The 25,533-nt window shown below is 28.7% G+C and overlaps 2 protein-coding genes across 8 annotated transcripts in view; both read left to right on the top strand.

Moving 5' to 3' along the window:
- The window catches only part of LOC129919817 (whirlin), a 36,212-nt gene extending 20,792 nt beyond the window's left edge, over window positions 1–15,420 (top strand). For 3 of the 7 annotated variants that reach the window (XM_056000883.1, XM_056000882.1, XM_056000880.1), the window contains 4 exons: window positions 427–504; window positions 14,796–14,990; window positions 15,053–15,145; window positions 15,212–15,420. In XM_056000883.1, the coding sequence (XP_055856858.1) occupies window positions 427–504; window positions 14,796–14,990; window positions 15,053–15,145; window positions 15,212–15,340 (495 nt within the window). In that variant the 3' untranslated portion in view covers window positions 15,341–15,420. Of the gene's footprint in view, window positions 1–426; window positions 505–9,404; window positions 9,486–12,384; window positions 12,472–14,795; window positions 14,991–15,052; window positions 15,146–15,211 lie in introns of all 7 variants that reach the window. The other 4 variants (XM_056000878.1, XM_056000881.1, XM_056000879.1 and 1 more) reach the window with 4 other exon arrangements.
- A 4,698-nt stretch (window positions 15,421–20,118) lies between these two features.
- Window positions 20,119–21,332, top strand: LOC129919816 (tetratricopeptide repeat protein 36 homolog). Its single transcript, XM_056000877.1, has 3 exons — window positions 20,119–20,528; window positions 20,586–20,758; window positions 20,823–21,332. The coding sequence occupies exons 1-3, from the start codon at window positions 20,216–20,218 to the stop codon at window positions 20,892–20,894; spliced, it is 558 nt and encodes a 185-aa protein (XP_055856852.1). The 5' UTR covers window positions 20,119–20,215; the 3' UTR covers window positions 20,895–21,332.
- Window positions 21,333–25,533: the final 4,201 nt, after the last annotated feature.

Raw genomic sequence — 25,533 nt, 5'->3', positions numbered from 1 at the left:
AATAAATTAATAAAACATAATTTTGGCACAACCCTTGAATCCTTAAATATCGGCTATTACATATAATTCAATTCTCTTTCTATATAACTCTGTCTCTCTCTCTCTCTTTTATACTTTCCTATCCTTATTAGTTTTCTTCTCGTTTTATTCAGCCAGTTTTTTTTTTTAAATAGGGCATTGATCGATGCAAATTAAATAATTTTTATTCAGTGTTCTTTTTTGGTTGGTTTCTGTAACTCCATCTGGAATAAATTATTTTGTTCCTTGTATTGTTTTTCTTATCTTTTTTTTGTTGTCTTTATTATGACCCAGTTGCTTTCTTGTTTCGGTTTCGTGAAAAGAAAAAATTCCTGTTGTAAAAATTCTTACTCCTTAATAACGTTAGAAGGACTTTATAATTCGAATCGTATCTTCAAAATTTGACAGGAATACAACTGTGATGAGGCCCGTTCAAGAAGAGGCAGTGAAACCCAATTACCACGCTCGGAATATGAGCAAGATGCGGTGAGTAATGTAGTAATAATATTTTTTTTTTGTTAATACTTAAAGAAAAATAATGTACTCTGCAAAATATTGTTGCAAACAACCTAAACGATAAAATAGGAATCATAATGATAACCGATTTAGAGAACTATTTTCGAAATTTACACCTAAAACCAAAATTTGAAGGGTAGCAAGGTTTTTTTTTTTTTTTTTTGAAAACCGAAAAAGATTTTATCTTATTATAATACATATTTTTAATCGCACGGAACTTAAATGATGCCACAAAGTCTTATGAATTATTGAGGAATCACATTTAACTCTATCGAGGTATTCGTGAGAAATAAGATCTGAAACAACAACAACAACTTATAAATTGTAAGATCTGAAACGGTAGTTAAGTCCGATCGGGAACTCAAACTAAATCAGATCGAAAGAAATGTGGTTTTATATTCAGAAAATTGGAGAATTTGAACATAAAGAGGGCTTGACTACGAAGTTTACGAAGCACTTTTTGACCATTAAATTGGTATTATTTTACTATTTAGTTGCTATATAGTTACGATTTTGATACTCCTGTAGTATATATGTACATATATTACTATGAAAAAACATTCTGGAGGAACAACATTAAAATTACAATTATTAATTAGCAACAAAACAGCAATAAATTAATAAATTACTCCCAGTTCGATTTGTGAAAAATGCTTCGCTAAGTTCATACTCATATAAAAAATATTCCTCATATATAAAGTATTGCTTTTCATTGCCGTATGAAGATTTCTCCAAAACGTCGTTCGGATACTTCGTTAAGTAATTCTACGATTTCAAACAAATCGAAGGATTTCCGAATGGTTATCTGGATGGTCCTGTTAATCTCAAAACTGGTCAGAACAATTCAGATTTTTTTAAGTTTTTTAAGTTTTTGTAGATTTCAAAAATTCGGACACATATTGTGAACCAAAAGTGCCCATAACTTGTATAGATAGTACATCGTGATTACCTTGCCAAATTAAAATTAAGGATATTTCTGAAAAATAAAAAAAATAATATTTTCTTCATTTTTAAGAATCTAGGAACCAAAGAACATTACTATCTCCAACATATAAAAATTCAGTTAGTTAATTTTTATATTCAGGTAAAAAAATCTATCTACCTTTGTTTTTGCCTTCCTCTCTAATACCTGTTAGGATTTATGTAGTTGTATTTGAGCTGAGCCGAGACCAGACCTAAATTAATTAAGTGTTTTTACAAAATGTTGAATATTGAATTATTTTCAAAGTTTTTTTTTTATTGCTTACTTTTTTTTAAATCCCAAACTTACTCTAAATATACATTATACATTATAATCTATACATATACAAACTTTGCTATTGTTATATTATTAACTTATCTAACTTAACCTCTTCGCATAGTTGGGTGATGGTGGCCTTAATATTTGTCATGCATCATCGACTGCCTTGCGTCTCGTGTACCAGATTGATATTTCATGCTTCGACTTTGTGTCTCTTCGCTACTTGACGACGAACTATTGTAATCGCGAGGCGGTTCACAAGGTCTTCTTAAATAACGCGATGATGGCGGACTGCCATTCGGTCCAAACTTGGGACGGGGAATCCGCAATTGTTTTACATCAATTAGCCAAGATTCCATCTCAACTCTTATTTCCTGTTGAGAAAACAAAAGAAACAAAAAAAAAAAATCATCAAATAAAATTTAACAGAAACAAAGCATTGAAGAAATGAAGAAAGAAATAATAATTCAACCTAGATTAAGTTACCAAGGAAACTTATAATTGCTTAAACCATATAAATATAGTAGATACATTGTACCAAGGCAGCTAACAATGCGGCGGCGCATCAAAAACATTACAATATCAAATTTCATGCATTCAACGGAATTAATCAAAACATTGATGGTATTATATAGCTGTTGGTTTGTTTTCATTGTCGGTCGTACCGGCCTGGTGGCACGGCGGCGGCGGTATTAACCGACAATGGAAAGTTCCATGAATGTAAAGTGAAAGTGTTTATTCTGTTTTACATGCCCACCTTCCTATTCCCGTTTACATAAGTTGCAAGATTTTCCAGACGAAACGACTCTAACCAGTAACCACCTATATATCGAGTTTCTGCAAACTGCAATTTCGCGAACTAACCGTTGCAAATAATCTACCTAGCGATCGTGTTATCTCTTCGGTCGTTGCGCGGTGCTGCGGCGCGGCGCTCAAGCGCTCAAGTAAAATTAATTCAAAATTAGATTAAATAACGTTATATAACGTTTGTTTGCCTCACTGAATCACAGTTTCAGTTTTGATGTTCTTTGCAACAATATTTAGACATTGTGGAACCCCACGTGATGTTGCAAAAAAAAAGCAGAATATCTAGGCCAGTTTATATGCTTTTGGATGTGTCACAGTAATAGCAGCTCAAATGTCTCTCTCTCTTCTGTTACTTTACGTTTTGACACCAAATCACTGTTTGTTGTTTCTTCATCACGATGTCAAATTATATTTCTCATTCAAACGTACATAAATCTATCTTTGTTGTATATAAACAACTTTAATTCATGAGATACTATACTTTTATAGATAGACAGACATCAATCTCTTTCTTCAAGGGAAAGCATATGCGGCAGAAGGCAGCAGATTCTGAACAACATTATGACCTAGATACGAAACTCTGTTGAAACCAGAATTTTTCAGACAAAAAGAGTATAAACACGAGCGAAAATACATTCAAAACAATTCAAAGTTGAAACTCTTTCACCTGCTGCCTGGCGATGCTTCTTTTCTCTTGATTGGTTCAACTTTAACTTTCTCATGTAACAGCTAACTAAATAATATTGGAAGTACTTATAGTTGCTGTTTCTTGAATTAGACTGATGTGTAGTGTTGCCAAAGTATAATTTCAAAAAAACTGAACAGGCGTTAAAGAATATAATTGAATCATTTATTTGCAAAACATGATAAGTCCATGATTTTTAATTCTTCAGGAGAAGAAAAAAACGTTCCATTTTCTTTTGATATGCGTAACAAAATGTATAAAAAATATATTCTGTAGGACTCTTGCCTAGCTACAAAATACCGTTTCGTTTTTAATTTTTGGAGCGATAGTTCAAAAGATAAAAAATAAAAACGCTTTTGGACTTATCACACTTTGAAAATAAACGGATGTGAAATTAGTTTTAAAATGGATATACAATTTTGCTTTTAGCCCCAGTCTATCAAACAATTGTATTAGAGACTAAAATACAATGTCCGGACTACTTATTTAACTTTAAAGTAGCTTTTAACTTAAGATTTTCAATCATTAGTCGAATATAGCATTTACACAAAAAGAAGCTGTTGTTTATTTTCAAAAGATGATAAGTCCGGGACTTATTCTGTTTTTGATACTGAAAAAATATTTCGCGTAGCTGTAAAATCGGATATAGATGGAGTAGATACTTCATATTTTGAAGACAGACGTGGTTATCCCTGGAGTACAAATTTAGTCAAAAAAACGAATTTTGAAAAAAAGTGGACTTATCATGTTTTGAAAATAAATGGTTCATTACATAAAACAAAAATTCGTTTTGTGATGGAAACTTCTTGAAAAAACTTGTAAGTGAGCGCTTTATTTTTTCTGAGATCTAAATGTGAAGAACATTGGTCAACAGTATTTTTGTCAAGAACCAAAATATACTTTTCTGAAGGTTTTGGAGGTTTGAAGTTGAATTCTAAGTCCCAAATTTTCTATTATTATTTTGACTGTTTTGTGAGGATAAAAAAACGCCAAAGATTTATTCTTCTTTGCATTCTTTAACGGTAATTTTTCAATAATAATAATAATAATTTCTGACTTCAGATTTGAATTCAACACACTTAAAACATTCAAAAAAATTTATTTTGGTTTCTGTGTCAAAAAAAAAGTTTAATTTTCTTGACCAGCTTAATTTGGTGCTTGGCTTTTGAGCCTATTGCCACAACAATTTGCCGTTTTCATTTTTCAACTTTCAATCAAAACCTAACGACACTCAAATAAATAATTATTTCTTGAGTTAGTTTAAAAAATATGCCTTTATGACTAAAAAATAAAAAAATTACAATCTAAACAAATTTTTTTGTATTTCGATCTAATTTGATTTAATACATTTTTTTAGGCGCACCCTAATGCCTTATATAACTTAGTGTATATAATTTGTAAATGATGAAGGTATGTACTTTCTATCTTATACAAATTATGAATTTATTATTTTGTAATTTTGTGTCTGCAAAATTGATAAGTAAGATATTTGTTGTTGTAAATCTTCAATGTCTGTTTAACATTTTCAATGCCGCGATATTTTTTTCTTGAATTAATACAAAAAAACACTTATTCGTTCATTCTGATTGGGCGGATTTGTTTTTGGACGTGACTTTAATGTAAAATGATACATTGATTTTGATGACATACAAATTTCATGTTGTGGTGGTGTTTTGCTTTGCTACTGTAGAAGGTTACAATATGATAAGTTAGAGGCCATTTAAAAGGTCAGTTAAAGATTTGCCACAAAGTATTTAATTTCGTTTATATTAATAGATATTGTTCTATTGATTTCTCCAAAAGTAGAGCTGATATGCGGTTGGTTGAAAAAGCTTATATTTTGAGTTCTACCAATTGCATCTCTCATAATGAGGTATTCAAGTTTCGGAAAAATGACAGAGCATCAGTTTTTAAAGTGTCAATTAAGCCTAATCACTGGGAAAATCACGTTATTTAATCCCTCAAAAACCATATTAAGTTGTGAATTAAATTTGCCAGACTTTTGAATTGTTTCCACCAAATCTTAATCTGGATTTAAGACAGGAGATTTTATTGTGTTTTTTTTTCCACCGATATGAGATGAATTTACCAGAAGATTTTTTTTGGGCAGCTGTTCAAAAATCAGATTATTGGAGTTCCAATATTTTGGTTGAAAAAAAAATTATACTACTTCATCAAAATTCATTAGATAAATAATATTTTTCTCTAGGTAAAAAAAGGCTTATATTGTAATAATTAAAAAATGACTAAAAAATTAAAAAAAACTCTCCAGCGTTAAGAACAGAAATAGTGTTTGAAATTTCAAATGGAGTATTTTTTTTTATTTTTACTAAAATCAAAAAATGAGATACCTACTGGTTAATAGATAGGTAGGTCTTCTTAACATTATATATTGTTTAAACATATTTTAATAACTTTTTTTAGAAATTCTGTATGATTATCATATATAGGATACAGGTAGGATACTTAAATTTTTTCTTCGTTTGCTACAAGTCGTTCTTTGATAACTGCCACTTAATCAGTCAAATTTTTCGAGTGGTTTTCCCTGTAGCCGACATTTTTCAATAAAGGCAAACATTTAAATTATTAATATTTTATTTAATTTCAAAATATGAAGAAAATTATTATCATACGTAATTTTCATACATCGACCACAAATACAAGTGATTTTAAGATTTCACTCATCATTGAATATAAAATGAAATATACGCAAAATTAAGCTAAGCAGAGTTCGAAATTGCAGGTATAACGCATATGACCCAATGTTCCCTTAACACATTGATTTTTTTTCTTATAACCACAAAGTAGGTCCCATATCCGTTTAGCGTATTGCTCATTAAAAATACAACTTTATTGCACAACACACATCTTCATTTAAAAATTACAAAAAAAAAAAAAAAATGATTTCAAATCATATAAAAATTGCAAATTGTCCAAGGACTATAATAGTTTTAAATTATAATTTCATAGTTTCATATTGCAACAACCGGGAAACACTTAAAAAAAAAACTTTGCTGATTATTTACCAATGTTACTGAACTAAAACCGGTTAGCAAGCAAAATGTGATTTGTTAATTAAAGAAACTAGTATTTTTTTTATTCACAATTCGCGCAGGCAGCGCACTCAACTTAACCGCTTGTTTTTATGTGAAATAACAAACTGATTTAGATTTAAATATAAATAGGGTCATCTCAAATTTAATTACTAATAATAACGAAAGACATATATGGCATCATTTTGATATTCTTACTTTTTGCTTAAAGTTTGATTCAAAAGCAATAAGATAGAAAAATAAAATAACAACAACAAGAAAAAAAGATGAAAAACAGCGGGTAAACAAAAACTTTCCCGCACGATTTTAACTTTAATTTTAACAACAACGATATAACGAACCAAACGCTTCAAACAGCCGAAACCAAACTAAAAGAAGGTGTGCAGCCACTAACAATCTTAACTTAACGTAAGAGCCCAGTCAAGAGATGAGATACATAGATATACACAAACAACAACAACAACAACAACAAAACTGTAATAACAGCAACTGAGAAAAGACTTCCAGCTGTTTGTAATCCATTTGCAGTGATTGCATTTTATTTATCCGCCATCCATAGGGTCTATAGGGTTTATTTTCACAAGATAGTAATTCTTTTTTTTGTATAGCTTTTGTTTATTTTCACTCACTCGACACAGCCTGATAAATCGATTGATTTTAAAGCATTTATTAATTACCTGGTAATTCGGGCTTGCAGAAGCTTTGTTTGAGACACTGTTTTAAAAAGTCTATTAAAAAAGTGGTACAATAATAGCACATTTAAAAAAAAAAGCTTTGATGTTTTGCTTTAAGATATATATAATAAGATTGTATTAACTAGAGTTGCCATCAGCGTTAAAAAATAGTGTTTTTTACTTTGCTTTAAATTGTTAACTTTAAAATATAAATTATCCAGTCAGTTTATAAAAAGGAAATGGTAACAGAGTTACGAATAACAGAGTTACGCGCGACAGAGTTACGGCCGTCAAACTTACGCGAAACCGAAGTTACGAAAAACTAGAGTTACGAATTCTAAAGTTACGTTAAGTTATGACATGTGATTTTTGGGTTGGCAACAATTGCGAGGAACGATATGGAGTTATGGAAATACAAACAAGCCTGATTCTGTTCTGAATTCTGTTTGTATTTCCATAATTCCATATCGTTCCTCGCAATTGTTGCCAACCCAAAAGTCACATGTCATAGCTTAACATAACTTTAGAATTCGTAACTCTACTTTTTCGTAACTTCAGTTTCGCGTAACTTTGATGCTCGTAACTCTGTCGCCCGTAACTCTGGCATTCGTAACTTCGTCGGTTTCCCTAAAAAAAGCATTTAATTTTAAGAAATCAAATAATCTTATTAAGGCCCAATTTATTCACACTGCATTAAATTTAAAGTCTCCATTAAAAATTAGAAAACTGTCAAATCGCATAAAATTTTTAAAATTTCTCCTTTTGAATGATGGCTTTAAATTTAATGGAGAGTGTATAAATTGGACCCAAAAAATAAGACAATTTTAAAATAAATGGTTTGCACGGTCAAGTATCAACTAGTTTATTAGTTTTCGTTGTACATTTAAATTAAATAATACGATAAATTGGTAATATTCTTAAAATTGAATTATGTTCATCATCTTTTGTTATTTTAAAAACTATACTCAAAATTTTAACTTTTCGATGTTAAACCTTGCAACAAACTTACCAATTTTTGATAAAAAAAACCCACCTTTAAACATTCACAAAACTATAGTTTAAGAAAGAAAGGCGAACATTGAGCTCCTGGGGTCCCGGGACAATTTTTGTTCTCTTAGCCCTGATTTTTCAATCGTCAGTTAGACTATCAGAAGAATAAATGTCAATATATGTAAAAAAAACTTTTATTCCTAGGAATAAGCCTTAACTGGGGTTTATCTGGGTATTGAAAAATTGGCTCTTAATCAAAAGAAAGAAAGACCTATTCATAACTGAAAATCAAAATTTTCTTGGAGGTCTGGTTGTTGAGTTTTTTTTAACATTCTCCAAAAATGCATTTTACAAAAATTTCTTTAAATTCATCGAGATTTTTAAAAGTCAAGGCCATAAAAGTAATTATTTACTCATATATCTGTTTTTAAAGTATATAATTTACTTCAAAATTTAAAAAGAAATTCTGTATTATTAGGGTAACTTATGAGTTATGAATGTTGGATACAAATATTTTAAAGTGCAAATTATAAAAGGGAAGGCATTTTCGATCCAATGATTTTTTTTGCTCTTGTTCCAAATGTATTTAATTTTAAGAAAAATGAATTTTTGCTTCTTTTTGTAGGTTGTTTGCTCATAACATGCACTACAAAATATATTTATATTTTCATTTAAGTATAAGGATCATATTTTATTAGATTTTTTCTATTGAAATTATTTCATGCATTCAATTATCAAATTTTAAATAAAGGAACAGGTAAGAAAACTCAAAGAAAACTCAATTAATAGAAATATTTAATAATAAAGTTACAAATTTCAAAAAAAAAAAGTTTGAGGATTTTTTTATAAACTAACAAAAAAAAAAGCATCTAAAATAGCTTAGGGAAGGATAAGACCAATATTACTAAACGTATTAAAAAAAAAAAACTGAAAATACAAAACACCCCAACACACCATACAAAATGTAGGATTCAAAACAAAAATTAACATAAGAACACTTAAAAGCGATCTTGCATAAATACATTCGACATCAAATCACTTAATAGTTTCCAGTTGTCTGTAGAAAATACATTATCAATAACTTTTAATATCAAATTAAACATTATTTATATATTTAGATGCCAATGTAGGCATAGTAATTTATGTTTTAAATTTTAGGAAAATACAAAACATGCACAACAAATTGTAGGGCTTAGTGTTGAATTGTAGAATGAATAGTAGTAAATTAGAACAAAAAGTATATATTCATAAAAAAAAATGTTTTTTATAGATTCATTGTTAAATTGTAAAAAAAATTAAATACTGTAACAAACTTACGTAGAAAAGTTTTCATTTTTTGATGAAATAATATCTCGAAAATTACTTTTGTTTGGTTTGTGTTCTTTTCGTTTTTTCTTTCTTTGTTAATTTTTGTATTACAGGGTGGCTACTTAGACGGACTTCGTTCGCATTTGGGTGGTTTAACGCAACGTGTCAAGTCGTGGTATTGGGGACGGCCTCTTGTAAGTGCAATTGTATTTTGTTACTTTTTTTTTAAATAATATTTTAAGAAGCCATCCAACTTAAAGAAGACTGTTTTTTTTGATTCATGATAACTTGTTGTGGAAAATGAAATCGTTTGCCAAAAAGCATTGCTATTAAAATATAGATCAATGAGTTATTATAATTTGTTTTTTGTTACGTTATAAATATTTAATAAAATTAATTTTGAAAAAAAAAATCGATTTGGCCTGATTTGTGTGAGTAGAAATTTTTTATTAGATTATTACTTACATAGTTAAATTTTGTTTTGTAATTATAATGCTTATTTTGCAAATTGTTTTATTAGCAATGCATAGAACAATGAGAAATGAGTTTTGATATATTAAAGTTGTTGAATTTTAAGCTTAAAAAAAATATAATTGCACTGTACGCATGAGTCACCCACTCTTATAACTCTTAACAGAAAAAACTTTCGTAGACCCACATATATTGCACCTTAGAGTAGTAGTTAAAACATGATTATATTTTATTTTTTTCCAATTTTTTAAAGAAACAAAAAATTAATTCGGTTATTTTTTCCTTAATTGATTTTTTTTTTAGTTCGAGAATAATTGGTAATTCAATAATTTTAAATTTATTAGAATAAAATGTAAAATGTTTAATAGGTTTATAATCTTTTGTTAGTTTCTCTCTCTCTTTCATTCATCTCGCAAAACACAAACAAAAACTTAAACTTATCATGACCTAAACAAATAAAAGGATTATATTTAATGTTTTGAATGCAATTTCCCATTAAAATAAATAAATTGGTTATAACGACGAGTAACCTTTACTTAATTATCTTTTTTACTTATAAGTTTTTTTTTTTTAATTCCTTTCTAACCAACACTATCAGATATTTTATTTGTAATTATATAAAAAAAATACTCTCAAATTTTACGTAAGTATATAAAACAAAAATTTTTTTTTCATCCTTTCAACTTAATATCTCATTCGAGCTCACAACAACTAAAGTTGCTTGGTAAATTTTTAAGATACTCATGAACTTCTCTCTATGAGTGTAAATATAAATAGCATAATTTTTGAAACACATTAAAGCATTTTTAAAGAAAATGTTCTGTATATCTATTTCAAATCTGGGAATATCAAGGATCATAGATGCTAATGAAATTTGAAATTAAAACAATGTATTCAATATTGAGCCCAAAAAAAAATCAAACAAAAATAATAATACAGTAAGAACAGGCGAAAAAAATTGTAAGAGGCAACATTTCAAACTGTCCCATGTAATTTGATTAAAATAACAAATAATTATAGTTTCTAAACGGTGCGTGATACAAAAAAAAATTTGTATGACAATTTTTTGTAAAATAACCTCAGCTACAATTTTGTAGAACATTATTTTTGTCTAAACCTAACGTTCTTAAAATAAAAAAAAATGTTACCTTTGACACCTTATAATGGGACTAGCGGACAGAGGAAGCTTCAGGACTTTTCACAGATTGTAAGCCAACCTAACATCAATCTGTATACCTATAATCAGCCTGTTACAAATTATTTATTTGAAAAAACCTATTTTTCCTAAGCTATAAACAAATTTTCTCGAACTGTTGTTTGTTTATTTCTCTTCGAACAAAAGTTTCTATTTTTGTTTGTTTTTTTGCTCTGAAAAACCATGTTTTGTTGAATTCAAATTGCAATACTAACTTCAACTTTGGAAACTTTTATACTTTTTTGTACACTGCAATACCGTGAAAAGTTTTTCAATTAGTAAACCAATGTCATTCCATACAAATTATTTTCGGCGTGTTGCTCTGAAATAAAAGTTAGAGATTGAGTTTTTATAAAACTTGCAACTGTTAATTAATTTGCAGCAAAATGGCGTATGAAATAAAAATATTTTTATTAATTAGTTGTTTCTTATTGTTAGGTAATGTTTTAGTGAAAGAATTGTGTAAAAAAAAAATAATTATGGGCGGAGGAAGCAAAATACTGTTGCAAAGTATGGATTTTTCGGAATTTCACAAGAATTGCATTTAATCGAAAATTGTAAGCATTTGGTATGAACAAGTTACCAAATTTTGAGAGCATATTTCGTTTGATCCATTACTTTTGCAACACCCTGTATATTAAAAGTTTATATTGCTAAACAAAACATACACAACATATTCAACTCAAATTTAGAAGTTGTATTTTATAAAAATTTGTTATTAAATTTTGAACAAGGATTCAAATTTCAGTAGTGTTTAAGAATTCAAAATCTAATTCATGAATTCCCAGGTTTGATAAATAAATTATATAAACAAAAAATCCCTCACTGCCCCTAAAACTTTTTTTTAATTTTTAATAATTTATTAATAAAAAGTTCTTTTGAGACACGAAAAATTAAAGAAAAAAAAGAGACAACAAGTTCTCTTCCTGCATATATTAAATGGTCTATCCTTCAGCTATATATGTAAAAAGAAAACAAAAACACAAAAATGCACGCTTTCTTTTTATTCCGATGCTTAAGCAGTTTTTAAGTTTATGAAAATCTAGACTGAACTCACACACAGTTTTTTTTTTTAGAAAATATAAATTCTTTTAATGAAAAAAAAAAATAATAATAAAAATACCTAATTAAAATTAATACTTATGGCAACTTAAAAAAAAATTCAAATTTTAATCACTTTAATATTGCGGTTTTATATACAAAAACAAAATATAACGAATAAATAAGCAAAAGCAATTTCGTTTTATAAATAAACATTGTTTTTGATTTTGATGATTTTTGTTTGGATTTTTTCGATTTTGATTTTTGAATTGAATTTTCTTCATATTTCAATCAACAAATTTCAATCTAAACCAACCAAACAATCAACCCATTAAACCATGTTACTCGTACTACCTACTCGTAATTGCAAACATAAACTATAATAGGAGTTGGCAACTAAACTATCTAGAAGTTTTGATATGAAGGAAGAGGGAGGCACCTTACTTGGCGAGAAGGGAGTTCGAAGGCACCAGGTGAGTACGCATCCCCGTATTTAGAGATTCCCATACATTTATTATTATTATTTTTTTTTTTTTTGAACTCTTCATAAGATCGTCAATCAGATTTTAAATTTAAGACTCAATTATTACCAATTTAACTTTTTATATCTTCGATAATAAGGCATCTAAATAATAATACAAATATAGGCTTCTCGATCTCAAAAAAAAAACATCATTCCTTTAAACTTTGTTCAATGAGTTTATTCTGGACTCATTTGCACAGAAAAAATACTCTTGTAACTTTTAGCTGTTTCCTTTAAAAAGTGTCGTTGTTTTTAATTGTTTGTTTTGTTTTTGTGATTGTTCCGAATTTGTTCTCTTTCATGCGTAAAATGCATTTTAAGTAAATTATAATTCAATTAAATGTCAATATTTGTGTTTTTTTAAGGCAGTTTGTAGGTTCTTACTGTCATCCTGTCATAAAATAAAATTAGCGGTGGGATATTTTTAATTTTGACCAATGTGTGTGACTGTGTGGTAGGTAGTTATAAGATCATTTTTAAGAAGAGTAATATTTCCTTGGTGTAGTCGATCAAAATCTATTAAAAATGTTGAAATCTCAATTTCTTTATAGCTTGATTTATCGCACAGAAGCTTTCCGGTTCATACTCATTAATTCATTATTTGACAATGAAAATCGTAAAAATCGTTTGACATTTTAGTACAGTTCCTCTGGAAAGACAATATTGGATTTTTTCCTTTATTTCCTATGTGAATTGTACGCCAAATACCTTCTATTCTTTATCTAGATCGGCTATGTAGTATACTTTAGATGAGTGAAATGATCCAGAAAGTGTGAATGTGTGATGAGATTGTAGGCTCTAGTAATGCAGTTTTAAGATTAAATATAAAGTTTAAACTTTTTAAAATATATTGACCATTAGCTCATGAAGCGTAATTCCTTTTCTTTGTATGTGAGCATTATTTCCGTAATTTAACATTTACTCCTAACTAATAGTGTGATACAGACAGAGAGCTTGTTAAGAAATTCTTTAACTATTTCTGATGAAGTTTTTAATATTTTACAAAGAAAAATTTACCCAGTGCATTTTTTTTAGACTTTTAAACTTTTCTTCTTCTCTTTTGTTTTTTTTTTTGTCTACAGTATTACCGACATAAATAAATTTCCCATTATTGAATGAATTTTGCCAATATTTTTTCAAAACTTAAAGGCAAAAACAACGATTTTTCATTACTTTTTGTTCATATATTTAACTCGAAGCAGCAATAGTTCGTTCAGAATTTAGAAAAATAAAGGTATATCAGTACTGTGGGCTAAAGGACAGAGGTTCTAAATTTCGTTTTAGGTGTGTTTGTGAAAAAGACCCAATTAAAATATGAAAACCTCATTTTAAAGTGGTAAAAAAATTCATAAGTATTTTTAAAATATGAAATACATAAATAATCAAATTTGATGTTTAAATTTATTTTGCCTTTCTGAGTTGGATATAAACCATATATCCTGACTGGTTCCTTTAAGAGCCTTTAAATAATAAGAACAAAAAAAAAACTGTACGTACCTACTTATTAAACAAATTCCATATTTTTTTTTCGCTAAATTCACATATTTAAGTTTTAACAAAATAAAAAAATATAAAATTGCAATAACCCACCTTGGAGGCCTTTATTAAAACTTGTACATACATTTAAACAAAATTTACATTTTACAAAATAATTGGCTGACAATTATTATATTCCTCACAGCTGTATTAGTTATTATAGTGTATTTTTGTTGTATTCAACAAAGTTTTTTTTTTTAATTTAAACAAGCTTTTTCTATGAAATTTTGTAGAAAATTTACAGGTTTAATGAACCTTTAAGATCTTTTTCTGTATTATTTTTAACACCACCGAATTTTTAGGCTATTTCCTTAACACTCTACACTATATTTCATTTATCACGCAATTAAGCTGATTTTCTTTCAAATAAAATTATTTTAGTTTTGCAGAAATTTTAAAACTTATATCCTCTTATAGACAAATTGAATGATTGGCTGTTAAATTTAAATAAAAAAAAATCCTTTTTGTATTATTGAATTTCTTTTCGAATTTGTTTAGATTTGCTTGGTTCTGAATTGTTTACAAAAAAAAAAAATATTTAATCTCCTATCTTGTTTTTTTAAACCTTTTTTTTTAAGATTTTAAACTCTGTGTAAACTTAAACATTAAAAACGGTTTTTTTAAACAACAAAGCATCTGACAAGAAAAAAAAAATAAAAAAGTGTCTATATTTTTTTAAATTGGAACATCACAAACGTTTTACTCATCAACAAAAAAACAACAATGTATCTTTTTCAGTCCATGCAGCGTCTATCGGCTGAGCAAAATGGTAGCACCACGACAGACCAACCCCGTGAACACAATCCCAACGTCGTACCTGATCATAGAGGCAACTTACATATTACTGTTAAGAAAACTAAACCAATTTTAGGTATTGCGATCGAAGGTGGTGCTAATACAAAACATCCATTACCAAGAATTATCAATATTCATGTAAAGCTATTTGAAAGTTGGGTAGAAGGAATATTTTTAAACATACTTTTGCTATCTTTCAGGAACATGGTGCTGCATTTGATGCCGGAGGCTTAGAAGTAGGACAACTGATACTTGAAGTCGATGGTAACAAAGTTGAGGGTCTGCATCATCAAGTGAGTATTGGAAGCAATATAATATCATGTAAATATAATTAAAACTTATTATTCGCAAAAAAACAGGAAGTGGCCCGTCTCATTGCTGAGTGCTTTGCAAATCGTGAAAAGGCTGATATTACTTTTTTAGTTGTGGAAGCGAAAAAATCAAACCTAGAGCCTAAGCCAACAGCCCTAATATTTCTAGAAGCTTAACATTTGCTTGCTTTGCCAGCTAGTGACCCAGCGATAACGAACGAGCAGTATCGTGATCGTACAAATGGAATCGACTTGACGAAAGCTGCTGAATCTAGTTAATTAATTTACCAAACCAACACACATAATTTTTCCCAAATATTTTTTTCATTCTTAAATTTGATTCGAAGTTTTTTATAGTAGGGGTTAATTTTTGTATTTAATTCAAAACAAAAATATTCAAATTAAGTCTTGGAATTGAACCCACAGCCTGGACATATAATTAGAAAGTTTTTGCACGCATATGAATTACATTGTTTAAAAAAGTCTTAATCAGGGACATCATTTTTGTTTTTTAATTTTGGAAATCACAGTTTTGCGAACTTTTTTACTTTACTTAAACAAAATAGAACATTCAACAACATGTATTTCAAACAGCATGAAAACTTTTCACCTAAAATATTTTTGGTCTTCCAGAATTTTAAAAGCAAATTCTAGTTTCATCTACATTTACCTGAAGCTGATCCACTTTCAAAATTAAAGCCAGACAGGTATGACTGACAGAGGTCTGACAGTTTTTGATGTGTTCTATGATGATGTTTAAGTGGAATGTAAAATTCCCAGCAGGTTATTCTATACAATATAAGTTTCCTGTTATTTAAAATACGCAGTTATATAAAAAAACTAAAAACTGATTTGTTTCACGGTCTAAGTTATCCTTGACTTTATTAAATTTTTTAAAGATAAGACATTTTTCAAAAGAAGGGAAATTGGGAGACACTATTTCTTAATGAACGAAAAAGAAAGAAATGTATTTCAACTGCAATTGAAATGCTCTCAAGACCTTCGAAGTAAGCCATACATAATTTTATGATTTTACTTAAAATACATACAAAAAGTTGACCTTGTATCTTTTTGAGAGAATAGTACCTATTCGAAAGCTTCGTTAAGTTATATCATTTTCGCAGGTACATTAAACCTTCACAAAAAATACTGTTTCTCGACTTTACATAATTAATTTAATTAAAATACAGATATAAATAACATAATTTAGTATTTTACTTAAATACTTAACAAAATAAAATACTATAAAATAAAGAACCTTCATATCATTTGGGACCAAATAATTATCATATACTGCAGGGCATATAAATATATAGAAGATTTATTAAATGTGCCAAAAAAAATACTGCAAAGCATATAACGTCTCCTAACTGCTCACAAAATAAATAATAGTAAATATTAATATAGCACATATTAGGTAATTTTGTTAAAAGCTTAAAACTTCTTTAAAAAAAAAACTATTTACTCTCCCTAACATTCTCTTGAAGATAAAACTTATTCCAATTTCAAAAAATGTCAAGGCCAATGAAATCGGGTATTCCAATAAGACTTATTTGCAATTACTTTTTTTTAGAAAATTTAACATATTTTTTTTAAGCACTTCAACTCTAAAATTTGTCTGCACAAATCGCTGAACCAAAATTTAAATTTAAAAAACTATGCTTTTTTCCCTCCCATAACCGGTGTAAGGCTATAATTTTAATAAAAGAAACTAAAAACAAAAAAAAAACAAAGAATGCTAAAAAAATCTAGGTGTAAACAATACAAAACAAAAAATATTATAAATGAACATACAGAACGCCAATACTTTTTAATTATTATAAATAACTAATGCAATACACATTATAATAATATTACTATGTATATTGAAACAATGGAAATACTTTATACCTTTTAATTACAACAATTTAGTGTGTAAACCCCTTGTTTTCAAAAGTGATTAAATGTGCTTGTATTTATATATATGCATATGTGTATATATATTTATATAAGTTAAACAAAAATATTAACAAAAACCAAAAAAATAAAAATGTAGAAATTATTGTTTAATGTGGACGAAGACGATGACGACGAAGGCGCAAAATTGTACAAAGCTTAAAAAGAACTTGCACGGTATAAGTACTCGTATATATATAATATGTATTTGTATATGTTAATTTTTAGTTTAAATTTTTTTGTTTAATATTATCCACTAGATGAAAAATCAAATAAAAACCCACCTATTTTTGAGACTTATTTCAAATTTAGATTGAACTTAATAAGGAAAATGTGTAATAAGAAACGAATAAAAAAAAAACATACAAAAAATATATTTAATAAAAAAAATACCTGCTATAGAGAATTCCTTTTGAATCGACCCCAGCAAAAATTCATTGGTAAATTGAAATTATTGATAAGATAAGAGCTTTTTAAGAAAGTATATTGATACAGCAGCTAGGCTGGTTACTAGCTGACAGGGCATAACACATTAAAAACAATTTTCAAATTATTAAGAAAAAAAGAACATACATTTTTTTCAAGATTTTAATTATAATTATAATTATTATTATTATTTAGAGAATATAGAAAGAAGCAAGTGTTAGAAAATTTATGACAAAAAAAAAAAAAAAAAATTACACACTCAACTATGCATATATTCCAGATCGTACATTCAAATAATATTATGAAACAAATACCAGCACAGAAGTGGATTTCTATTCTCTCTATAAATTGAATAAAAAGGGTTTATTTTATTTTAATAATTAATAATATATAATCTTATTTTAATTGACATAAAATATTTTTTTTTTTAATTCTCAATTTATTATAAATATTTATTATATGTATAGACTTTAATAGAAACATTTGAGGATAATTTACTAGTATTTTACTTTATAAATTAAGTTCCAAAATGTATTAAACAACAAAAACAATTTAATTTTAATTATAAAAACAAAAAGCAAAATTTTGCTCGTATAAAAAATTCACAATCAATCAATCATCCTTATAAAGCAGAGTATAATAGTATGGCTTCTTGTATAAGCAATGCTTTGATTTAAAATTAAAAAAAAAAAATGTTAAAAATATAACTTTGAAGAAACTCTATGAAAAATTATTATTATTAATATATGTATACTTAAAATTGTAAAAATTTAATTTCAATTTATTTTTTTATAATTCAATATAAATACAAAATGCATTATTCACATTCCTTAAACAAAAAGTAGAACATATACATTAACAAAAAAAAAATATGAAAAACGTTAATACATACATAGTAACATTTGCACTGCTTCTGATCTCGAATATAACTGACATTGTTGAAGAATTCTGGAAATACAATTATATTGAAAATAATTTCAGCCCAAATACAATGTAAGTACTGTAGATATGTGTATAAAATTAATAACAAAATACTTAGTGATGAGAAACCAAACAAATAAAAAAAAGAAGAAAAAAAAACATAGCAAACATTTTGTAATACTGAGCTAATTATAAAAACAAAACAATTAACTATTATAATAAATTATTATTATTATTATTATAATTATTATTATTATTGCAAGTTCTTGCGAATATACAGGTAATAAATTTCCACGTTATTATAAAACAAACAAAAAAAAAAAGAAAGAAAGAAAAAAGAAGTGATTTTAAAAATTAAAAAAAAATAAATAAAAACAAAAAGCTTGAGATATGAAAAGCAAGTAATTTTCTTGAATGCACTCGAAGTCTAGTGATTATTTATAATATAATATACTTTATTATTTTCAATTTCACAATTTGCCATAATTAAGTCAAATACGTCAAATAAAAGTTAACATAAATTCAATCTCTGATAAGAATAATATTTTTAATTGTTATTTGTATTTAAAGATAAAAAACAAAGAAAAGAAATCATTCATTAACAAGGTATAAATTTGTAAAAGGAAAATGTTATGTATATGTATATGCAACCAGTATATATCAATTATATATTTTATGTTTTTGGTTTTTTTTTTTGTATTATTATTATAATTTTTATATTCATCCAGTGTTATGTTGATATCATGTCATTATTTCTAAAAAATATTATAACTTGTTATATATAAAATGATATTGTGTAATAAATTGTTTTTAAAAAAAGAATGCAATTTCAGGGTTTTATTTTTCTTAAAATACCTCATCAACTTCAACTACCGTTTCTCCTTTTTAAATTTTCTTTTGATAAAAACGTAATTTAATAATGCGTTTCATAGGGAAAAAAAAAATGAAAATACATGTCTAGCTTTTTTATTTTTGCTCATGCTTGATTTCCAACATTATTCAAAAAATTAAGATCAGAAAATGTCTACAAAAAATTAATTAGTTCTATTTAGTCAGAAATAAAAATTTTTTTATGAACTGTTTTAGTTTTTCTATAGAACAAAAAGTTACGCATACACCACAGTGATCCATTGAGAAACACGAATAAAACTATCGCTATCATAGAAACTCACCTATTAAAATTCCTGGCCATATCGGGACGAATAAAAATCAATAATATGTCTCTTATAAAAACACAGTCCAACAAGATCTTTAAACCGAAAAGGAAATTATTTATTGTTTTTCGTAGCATTATGCGGAAAATGTATTTTTACGAGTTCCACAATATAACTTTTAAGGTTTTCGCGGGTGTTAAAAATATTTCAGAATAATTTTAGGCTAGTGTGAAAAAATATAACCAATTACGAATATCACAATTCTTTTCTATAAGAAAACATGTCCAAATTCAAATTTCCTTATTTAAAATGCACCTCAATCTAAAAAAAATTTTTACACTCGATGGACAACCCCGATTTACTCGCACTTTCGTTTTGATTCATCAGAATTTCTTATTGAATGTATTTGATAAAAGAACCACCTGTTAACTCACCACATCAACAGGTTACAATTTTTTAATTTACATATAAATTTCATTCACTTTAGAGATAAACAAACAAAACTTGTTTATTATTTAAATGAACAAGAACAAGTTCTAACTTAAGCTTAGATTTTTTGTTTTTAAACTGAAAAGAATTTAGTTCAATCTAAAATAGTCGTAAGAAAAGTGTCAACATGAACAAGCCGTTCAATTTAAGTGAACATGATCAGAAGGTATTGGAATCACTGTTTGTTCCCTTTGAGGGAGCTCTTCCAAGTCCATTAAACTTAGATATTGAAGCTGAAATTAAAGATGATATTCCTGAAGTGAAAACTCCATTGATAGAAAAATCAATAAAGTTAGAATTGGAAGGAATTCGACTAACAGAAGAAAGAAAATTAGATGAAGCGATTTCTAAGTTCGAAAAAGCCATTGAAGTAGCACCAAGTAGAAGTTCCGTATACAATAACAAAGCTCAGGCATTGAGATTAAAAGGAGATGATGATGGTAATAATAATAAAGAATTGTTTAAACTAAAGTGATGATTGCAGTTGTTATTTTCAGGAGCATTGAAATATTTAAATAGAGCTTTAGAATTATCCTCTCAACAAGCCCGTACAAGATGCCAAGCTCTTTGTCAGCGGGGATTATTGTATAGGAAAATGGAAAATATAAGCGCAGCTAAAGATGACTTTGAAGAAGCCTCTAAGCTTGGTAGTCGATTTGCTAGAAATCAGGTAGGCACAGTGTGTAAAATTCAATTTATAAGTTAATTTTAATTTATTTTTTTTATAACTCTAGCTCGTGGAAATAAATCCTTACTCGGCCTTATGTAATCAAATGCTTCAAGCTGCTTTTCAAAAATTACAGTGAAAAGAAAACAGTTTCCGGTTTATCCAGTAAAAAGATTATTGTATAAAAATATGTGTAATTTTATATTTTAGTGAAATAATTAAATTAATTTTGGGCAAATTACTCGTTCAAAACATGTGACTTTTTGTTCATAATTCTAAGGAAATCAGATTTGTATTCCAACTAAATCTACAAACTACTTTCATTGTATATATATTCCTATAGTACTCTCATGAAGCAGAATTTTCTGTTTTGCGTCGCTACCGCTGGGATCGCTAGTTTATTTTATATTTGAACCTTATGCAGAAAATTGAAATGCAGATCTACCTTCTTCGATTGATAGTACTATAAAAATATATATACAATGCTAGTTCCTTCAGTTGAAATCAATTCATAACAAGCCTCACAAGAACAAAAGTGGAGAAATTGAGCTTAATTAAATGTCGGACGGATATTTATACCTATTCATCAGTTACGCCATCTAGCATGCTTTATAAAAACTAATACTTTACTTAGTGCTGTTTTGTACTATAATTACCAAAGCGAAGACACGAACCCGTCTCTTTCTGTTGCATACATATTTCCAACACCGGAAGACCATTGAAGTCATTTTAAAAGGAAATTTAATTTTGAATTTGAATTATTCGTTATGTATCTATGATATTTATATTCATGCCTTTTACAAATTAGTAAATTTTTTGTTTCATAAACATTTTTCGATTATATCAGATTTTGCTTTAAAATTTTCTGAAAGATTCAGAAGGAACTAATAGGTATCAGAGAAAAAAAATATCAAAGAAGAATGCTAAAAAAAATACCAGCACACCGATACGAATAAGACCTATATGGCTTTAAAGGGCATAAATAACAAATATGATTTAAAAAAAAACATCCTCGGAACTAGTTATGACGATTCTTATTTTCAAACTAAAAAGTATTTTCTCAGCCAAAACTTTTTTCAGGGAAGTCCTATTGTTAAAATTATTGGTATCTTGGATGGGCCTTTGATTTGGATGCATAAGATATGAAATTTTTGCAAATCCTTTTACGTAAGGATGAAACTTAAAAAATGGTTGCCATCAGAAAAATCTTCCTTGGCTTAAAACAAATTGTCTGGTTTTTGAAAGTTTCTATGGATTCATCCAACAACCAAAAACAAGTTAGCAGCGTCATTTAAAAACCAACATTATCTTAAGGCAAATGAACTTAGGGTATTTTTCTATGATGTATCTTATTGAAATAAAACCAAGGCAATCGGACTTCCATGAAAAAAAGTTTGGACTGAAAAAACACTTCATAGTTTGAAAATAAGAATCATCACAGCAAGTTCCTGGGATGGATTTTTTCAAAAAATAAAATTCATTTTTGTTATCTACTATTGATTAAAGCCATAGGTCTCATTCGTATCATATATTTTTGGGCATTCTCCTTTGGTAGCCTGAATAAGATGAAGGGGAATTGTGGTATTATTTGCAATTATTAACATCGAGTTTTAACAAATTGTCAACACTGTCTTATCTCTTCTGTTCGCAAAGATAAACTATGTATAAAATCTCCACTATACGATCTTATAAAAATTAAACATGTGCTGGATTTCACTAAACAAATAAATCGATCTGTTTTATAATGCATTTGAAGGAAGAGAGAAATGAAATGTTTTCCAATTTTTGAAACGTGTCAACCTTTTTAAAAAGAGTTTCAAATAAGCCAAACCAAGAAAAATGACTCACAGATTTACAAAAATGGTAGGGTTTCAATTTTTTTAAATTAAAAATGTAAATAAAAATGTATAAAAAAAAATGCTTAAAATTATGTAATTATGTGTTGTTTAATTTTGTTGGAGTCTTTTTCCAATTTCCAACTTGGGGTGTTATTTAAAAATGAAACAATGTCCTATATATTTTGCTACTATATATTATTTGAGGCCTTAATGTGAATTTTTATCGGTGTTCTTTGTAAATTATAAAATTTCACACGATCTACATAAATTCAAAGGCGCATGCAACGCAACCGAACATAGTATTGTCTAATGACCATTTATATAGCACGCCCCAGCAGCTGCCACCAAACAAACTCCATATTTGTATAACTTGAAGATACTTTTTATTTAACTTGAAGATACTTTTTATTTAAGGCTCCCAAAGTGTGTCAAAAAATCTATTCTCTCAGCAAGCAGTCTCTAAGATACAAAATAACGTTCGATATTTAGCCAAAAGCAATAAACCACCGCGACCGTAACACGAAGATAACATTAATTGAGAGGGGCACACCCGATTAGGATGCCACAGCAACACTGTGCCATACGAAAAAGTCCTTTTAGAGCAAGGCCACACTCTCTGTGTGTTCCTGATAACAGGTGTCAATTTATTTCACTTTATAGTAACACATTGCCACCAAGTTGCGTGTTTAAGTTTGTTTTTAGTTTTTAGTGTGCGCTAAAAATTTTCTCTTCCTGCTTGCGATTGCGATTGCAATTGTTGAACGAGAATACGAGATTCCAGGTACACGATTGCACAAAAGGACAAAAGCACTCGAACCACACGTCGCTGTCGCGCCATCAATGGAGAAATTAAACTTTTATCAATCGGCGCGGTAGTCCGCATCCAAACATGGATTGGTTGTGTCGGACAAAGTTCATTCCCTCCCTCGAGCCTCAAGCCTTGAGTTCGCAATACCAAAATCTATATTTTAGGTCCAAAACTCAAGTGGAGACAAAGAAAATCGCCTCCTAACAATTAAAACTTCTTGAGCTGAGCACAGCAGCGCACAGGTCATTTTGAATGTGCGGATTCTGATGCCATTACAACGTTAACTTTACTCGTTCACGTTATACCCGCCTTGAGATGCCAGCAGTTCGTGGCTTGCTTTACCTAGGGCTATGCGAGACATTATACCTTCATACATACAATAAACGAAACGTGTACTTATTATGATCGTATATCTTTTAATATGTTCCTAATTGAATATTAGCATGATTTTTCGTTTTCATCTATGATTGCCTAGTGCCTTGCGTATTACACAAAGTCCAAAGGCCCGAAACCGATTGTCTCAACGAAACAAAACAACGATTTCGAGATTGCAACCAATTATTAAACGACAACAATTTTTTGCTCAAATCTGGCTATCGAATTTCGACCATCAAATGAATAATACTTTTTCTCGCATTTATTGCTGTGGCGGGCCTTGGGTTCCAGTTCCCGTTCCGTTTAGCATATGTTTATCGTGCCACACAAACAAACAAACAAACGGGAAGCCATGGCGAGGGCTGTCGACGGCGACGTTGTCGTTGCTACTTTAAAGCTGGCAATCTGCAAACGAGGAGATGGCCAACAATAAAACGAATTAATTTTATGAGAGGACCTTCATGCTGAACTTTCTTTCTGTGCAGTTTTATTCGGGGCTATTGGGGGGCTATTGTGAATTCGCTGGCAAAGAATGACGCGCAATACTTGTGCCTCCCCCGCGGCAAAATGCAAAATGTTATGCTACTTGCTTCTATGCATCTGTGGCACACTGGTGAGTCCACAAGGATTGGCTTTGTGAGCCCACGTGTGGGCAATTCGAGTACCTACTGTTTAAGGACGCATGATTCAAATCTGCGAATCTATTCGATTGGTTGTTGTACAAAGTGGCCATCAGGCCATCGGAGTGGTGGGGTCGTGCGCGGAACCTAGTTGAAGTAAATTCTAACAGGCGCAGGCGCACACAGTAGCAAAGGTAAGACATGGCGAAACAAATCGCAATAATTTGCATTTCAAAGTAAATTTATTTCATTTTTATTTGATTTTAATTGCTAACTTCTGTTGTTGCGGGAGCAAACTCATAAGATTAACATGAGCGCTGTTTGAAAACGATGTGGGATAAGAATAGGACTATGATGATGCTGTGATATAAATGGGTTTATTATTCTTGAGGGAGAATTCATGTTTAGTTCGATGAGGTTCTTATTTTTTTTTGGTTCGATGTTTAAAAAATCGAAAAGAAAGAAGAAGAATACTTGATTCTCGATTTCATGAGCTTATGAGACTACAATCATAAAAAGCCTTTAAAAGGATTTTTGAAAAGAAAATGAAAAGGTTGTGAGGGCTTAGTGAAATGCCAAATCTTTTCAGATCAGTAGATGTATACTTAAAAAAAAAATTAAAAATGTTTGTAACGATTTTGAAATGATCTCGTTTAAATAAAAGAGCTGAGCAACGAACTTTATCTTTATAAATTTTGTTTATTCTTCACTTACAATTTTTTACTTGCATAACAAGTTATGCATTCGTACAAAAAAAAAGTTGAGATAACAATTTACCATGACATTACGATAATAGAGAATGCAAGAAAAGTGGGTCCCGGAAGTCCGTCTGTCTGTCTGTCAGTCTGTCTGTATAAGGAGCTACAGCCTAACGGATGGACAAATTGACTCTCCAGAGGGGTTTTTAGAATTAATTTTTTTGGACCAAAAATAACGGTACTTGTTATATATCGATTTAAGTAAAATTGAAATATCTCAAAACGATATTGTTAAAAAAATCAAATGTTAGTTTTAAGAAAAGGATTATCTTCTACCTAATGAAAATTTTATTTTGAAAATAATTATTAACGGTACCTGCCATAGAACGGTTTTTTTTCCCGATTTTCTCCGAAACATATTAATTCGATTTCAAGCGAG

The sequence above is a fragment of the Episyrphus balteatus genome, chromosome 4 (genome assembly GCF_945859705.1).
Source record: "Episyrphus balteatus chromosome 4, idEpiBalt1.1, whole genome shotgun sequence".
Lineage (NCBI taxonomy): Eukaryota > Metazoa > Arthropoda > Insecta > Diptera > Syrphidae > Episyrphus > Episyrphus balteatus.
This window is presented reverse-complemented; position numbering and strand designations above follow the sequence as displayed.

Bases quoted from the DNA above. Each gene is read 5' to 3' on its own strand.
- LOC129919816 (XM_056000877.1), top strand. From the start codon at position 20,216: ATGAACAAGCCGTTCAATTTAAGTGAACATGATCAGAAGGTATTGGAA. The intron at 20,529-20,585 runs GTAATAATAATA...TGTTATTTTCAG, and splicing joins ATTAAAAGGAGATGATGATG to GAGCATTGAAATATTTAAAT. The intron at 20,759-20,822 runs GTAGGCACAGTG...TTATAACTCTAG, and splicing joins GTCGATTTGCTAGAAATCAG to CTCGTGGAAATAAATCCTTA.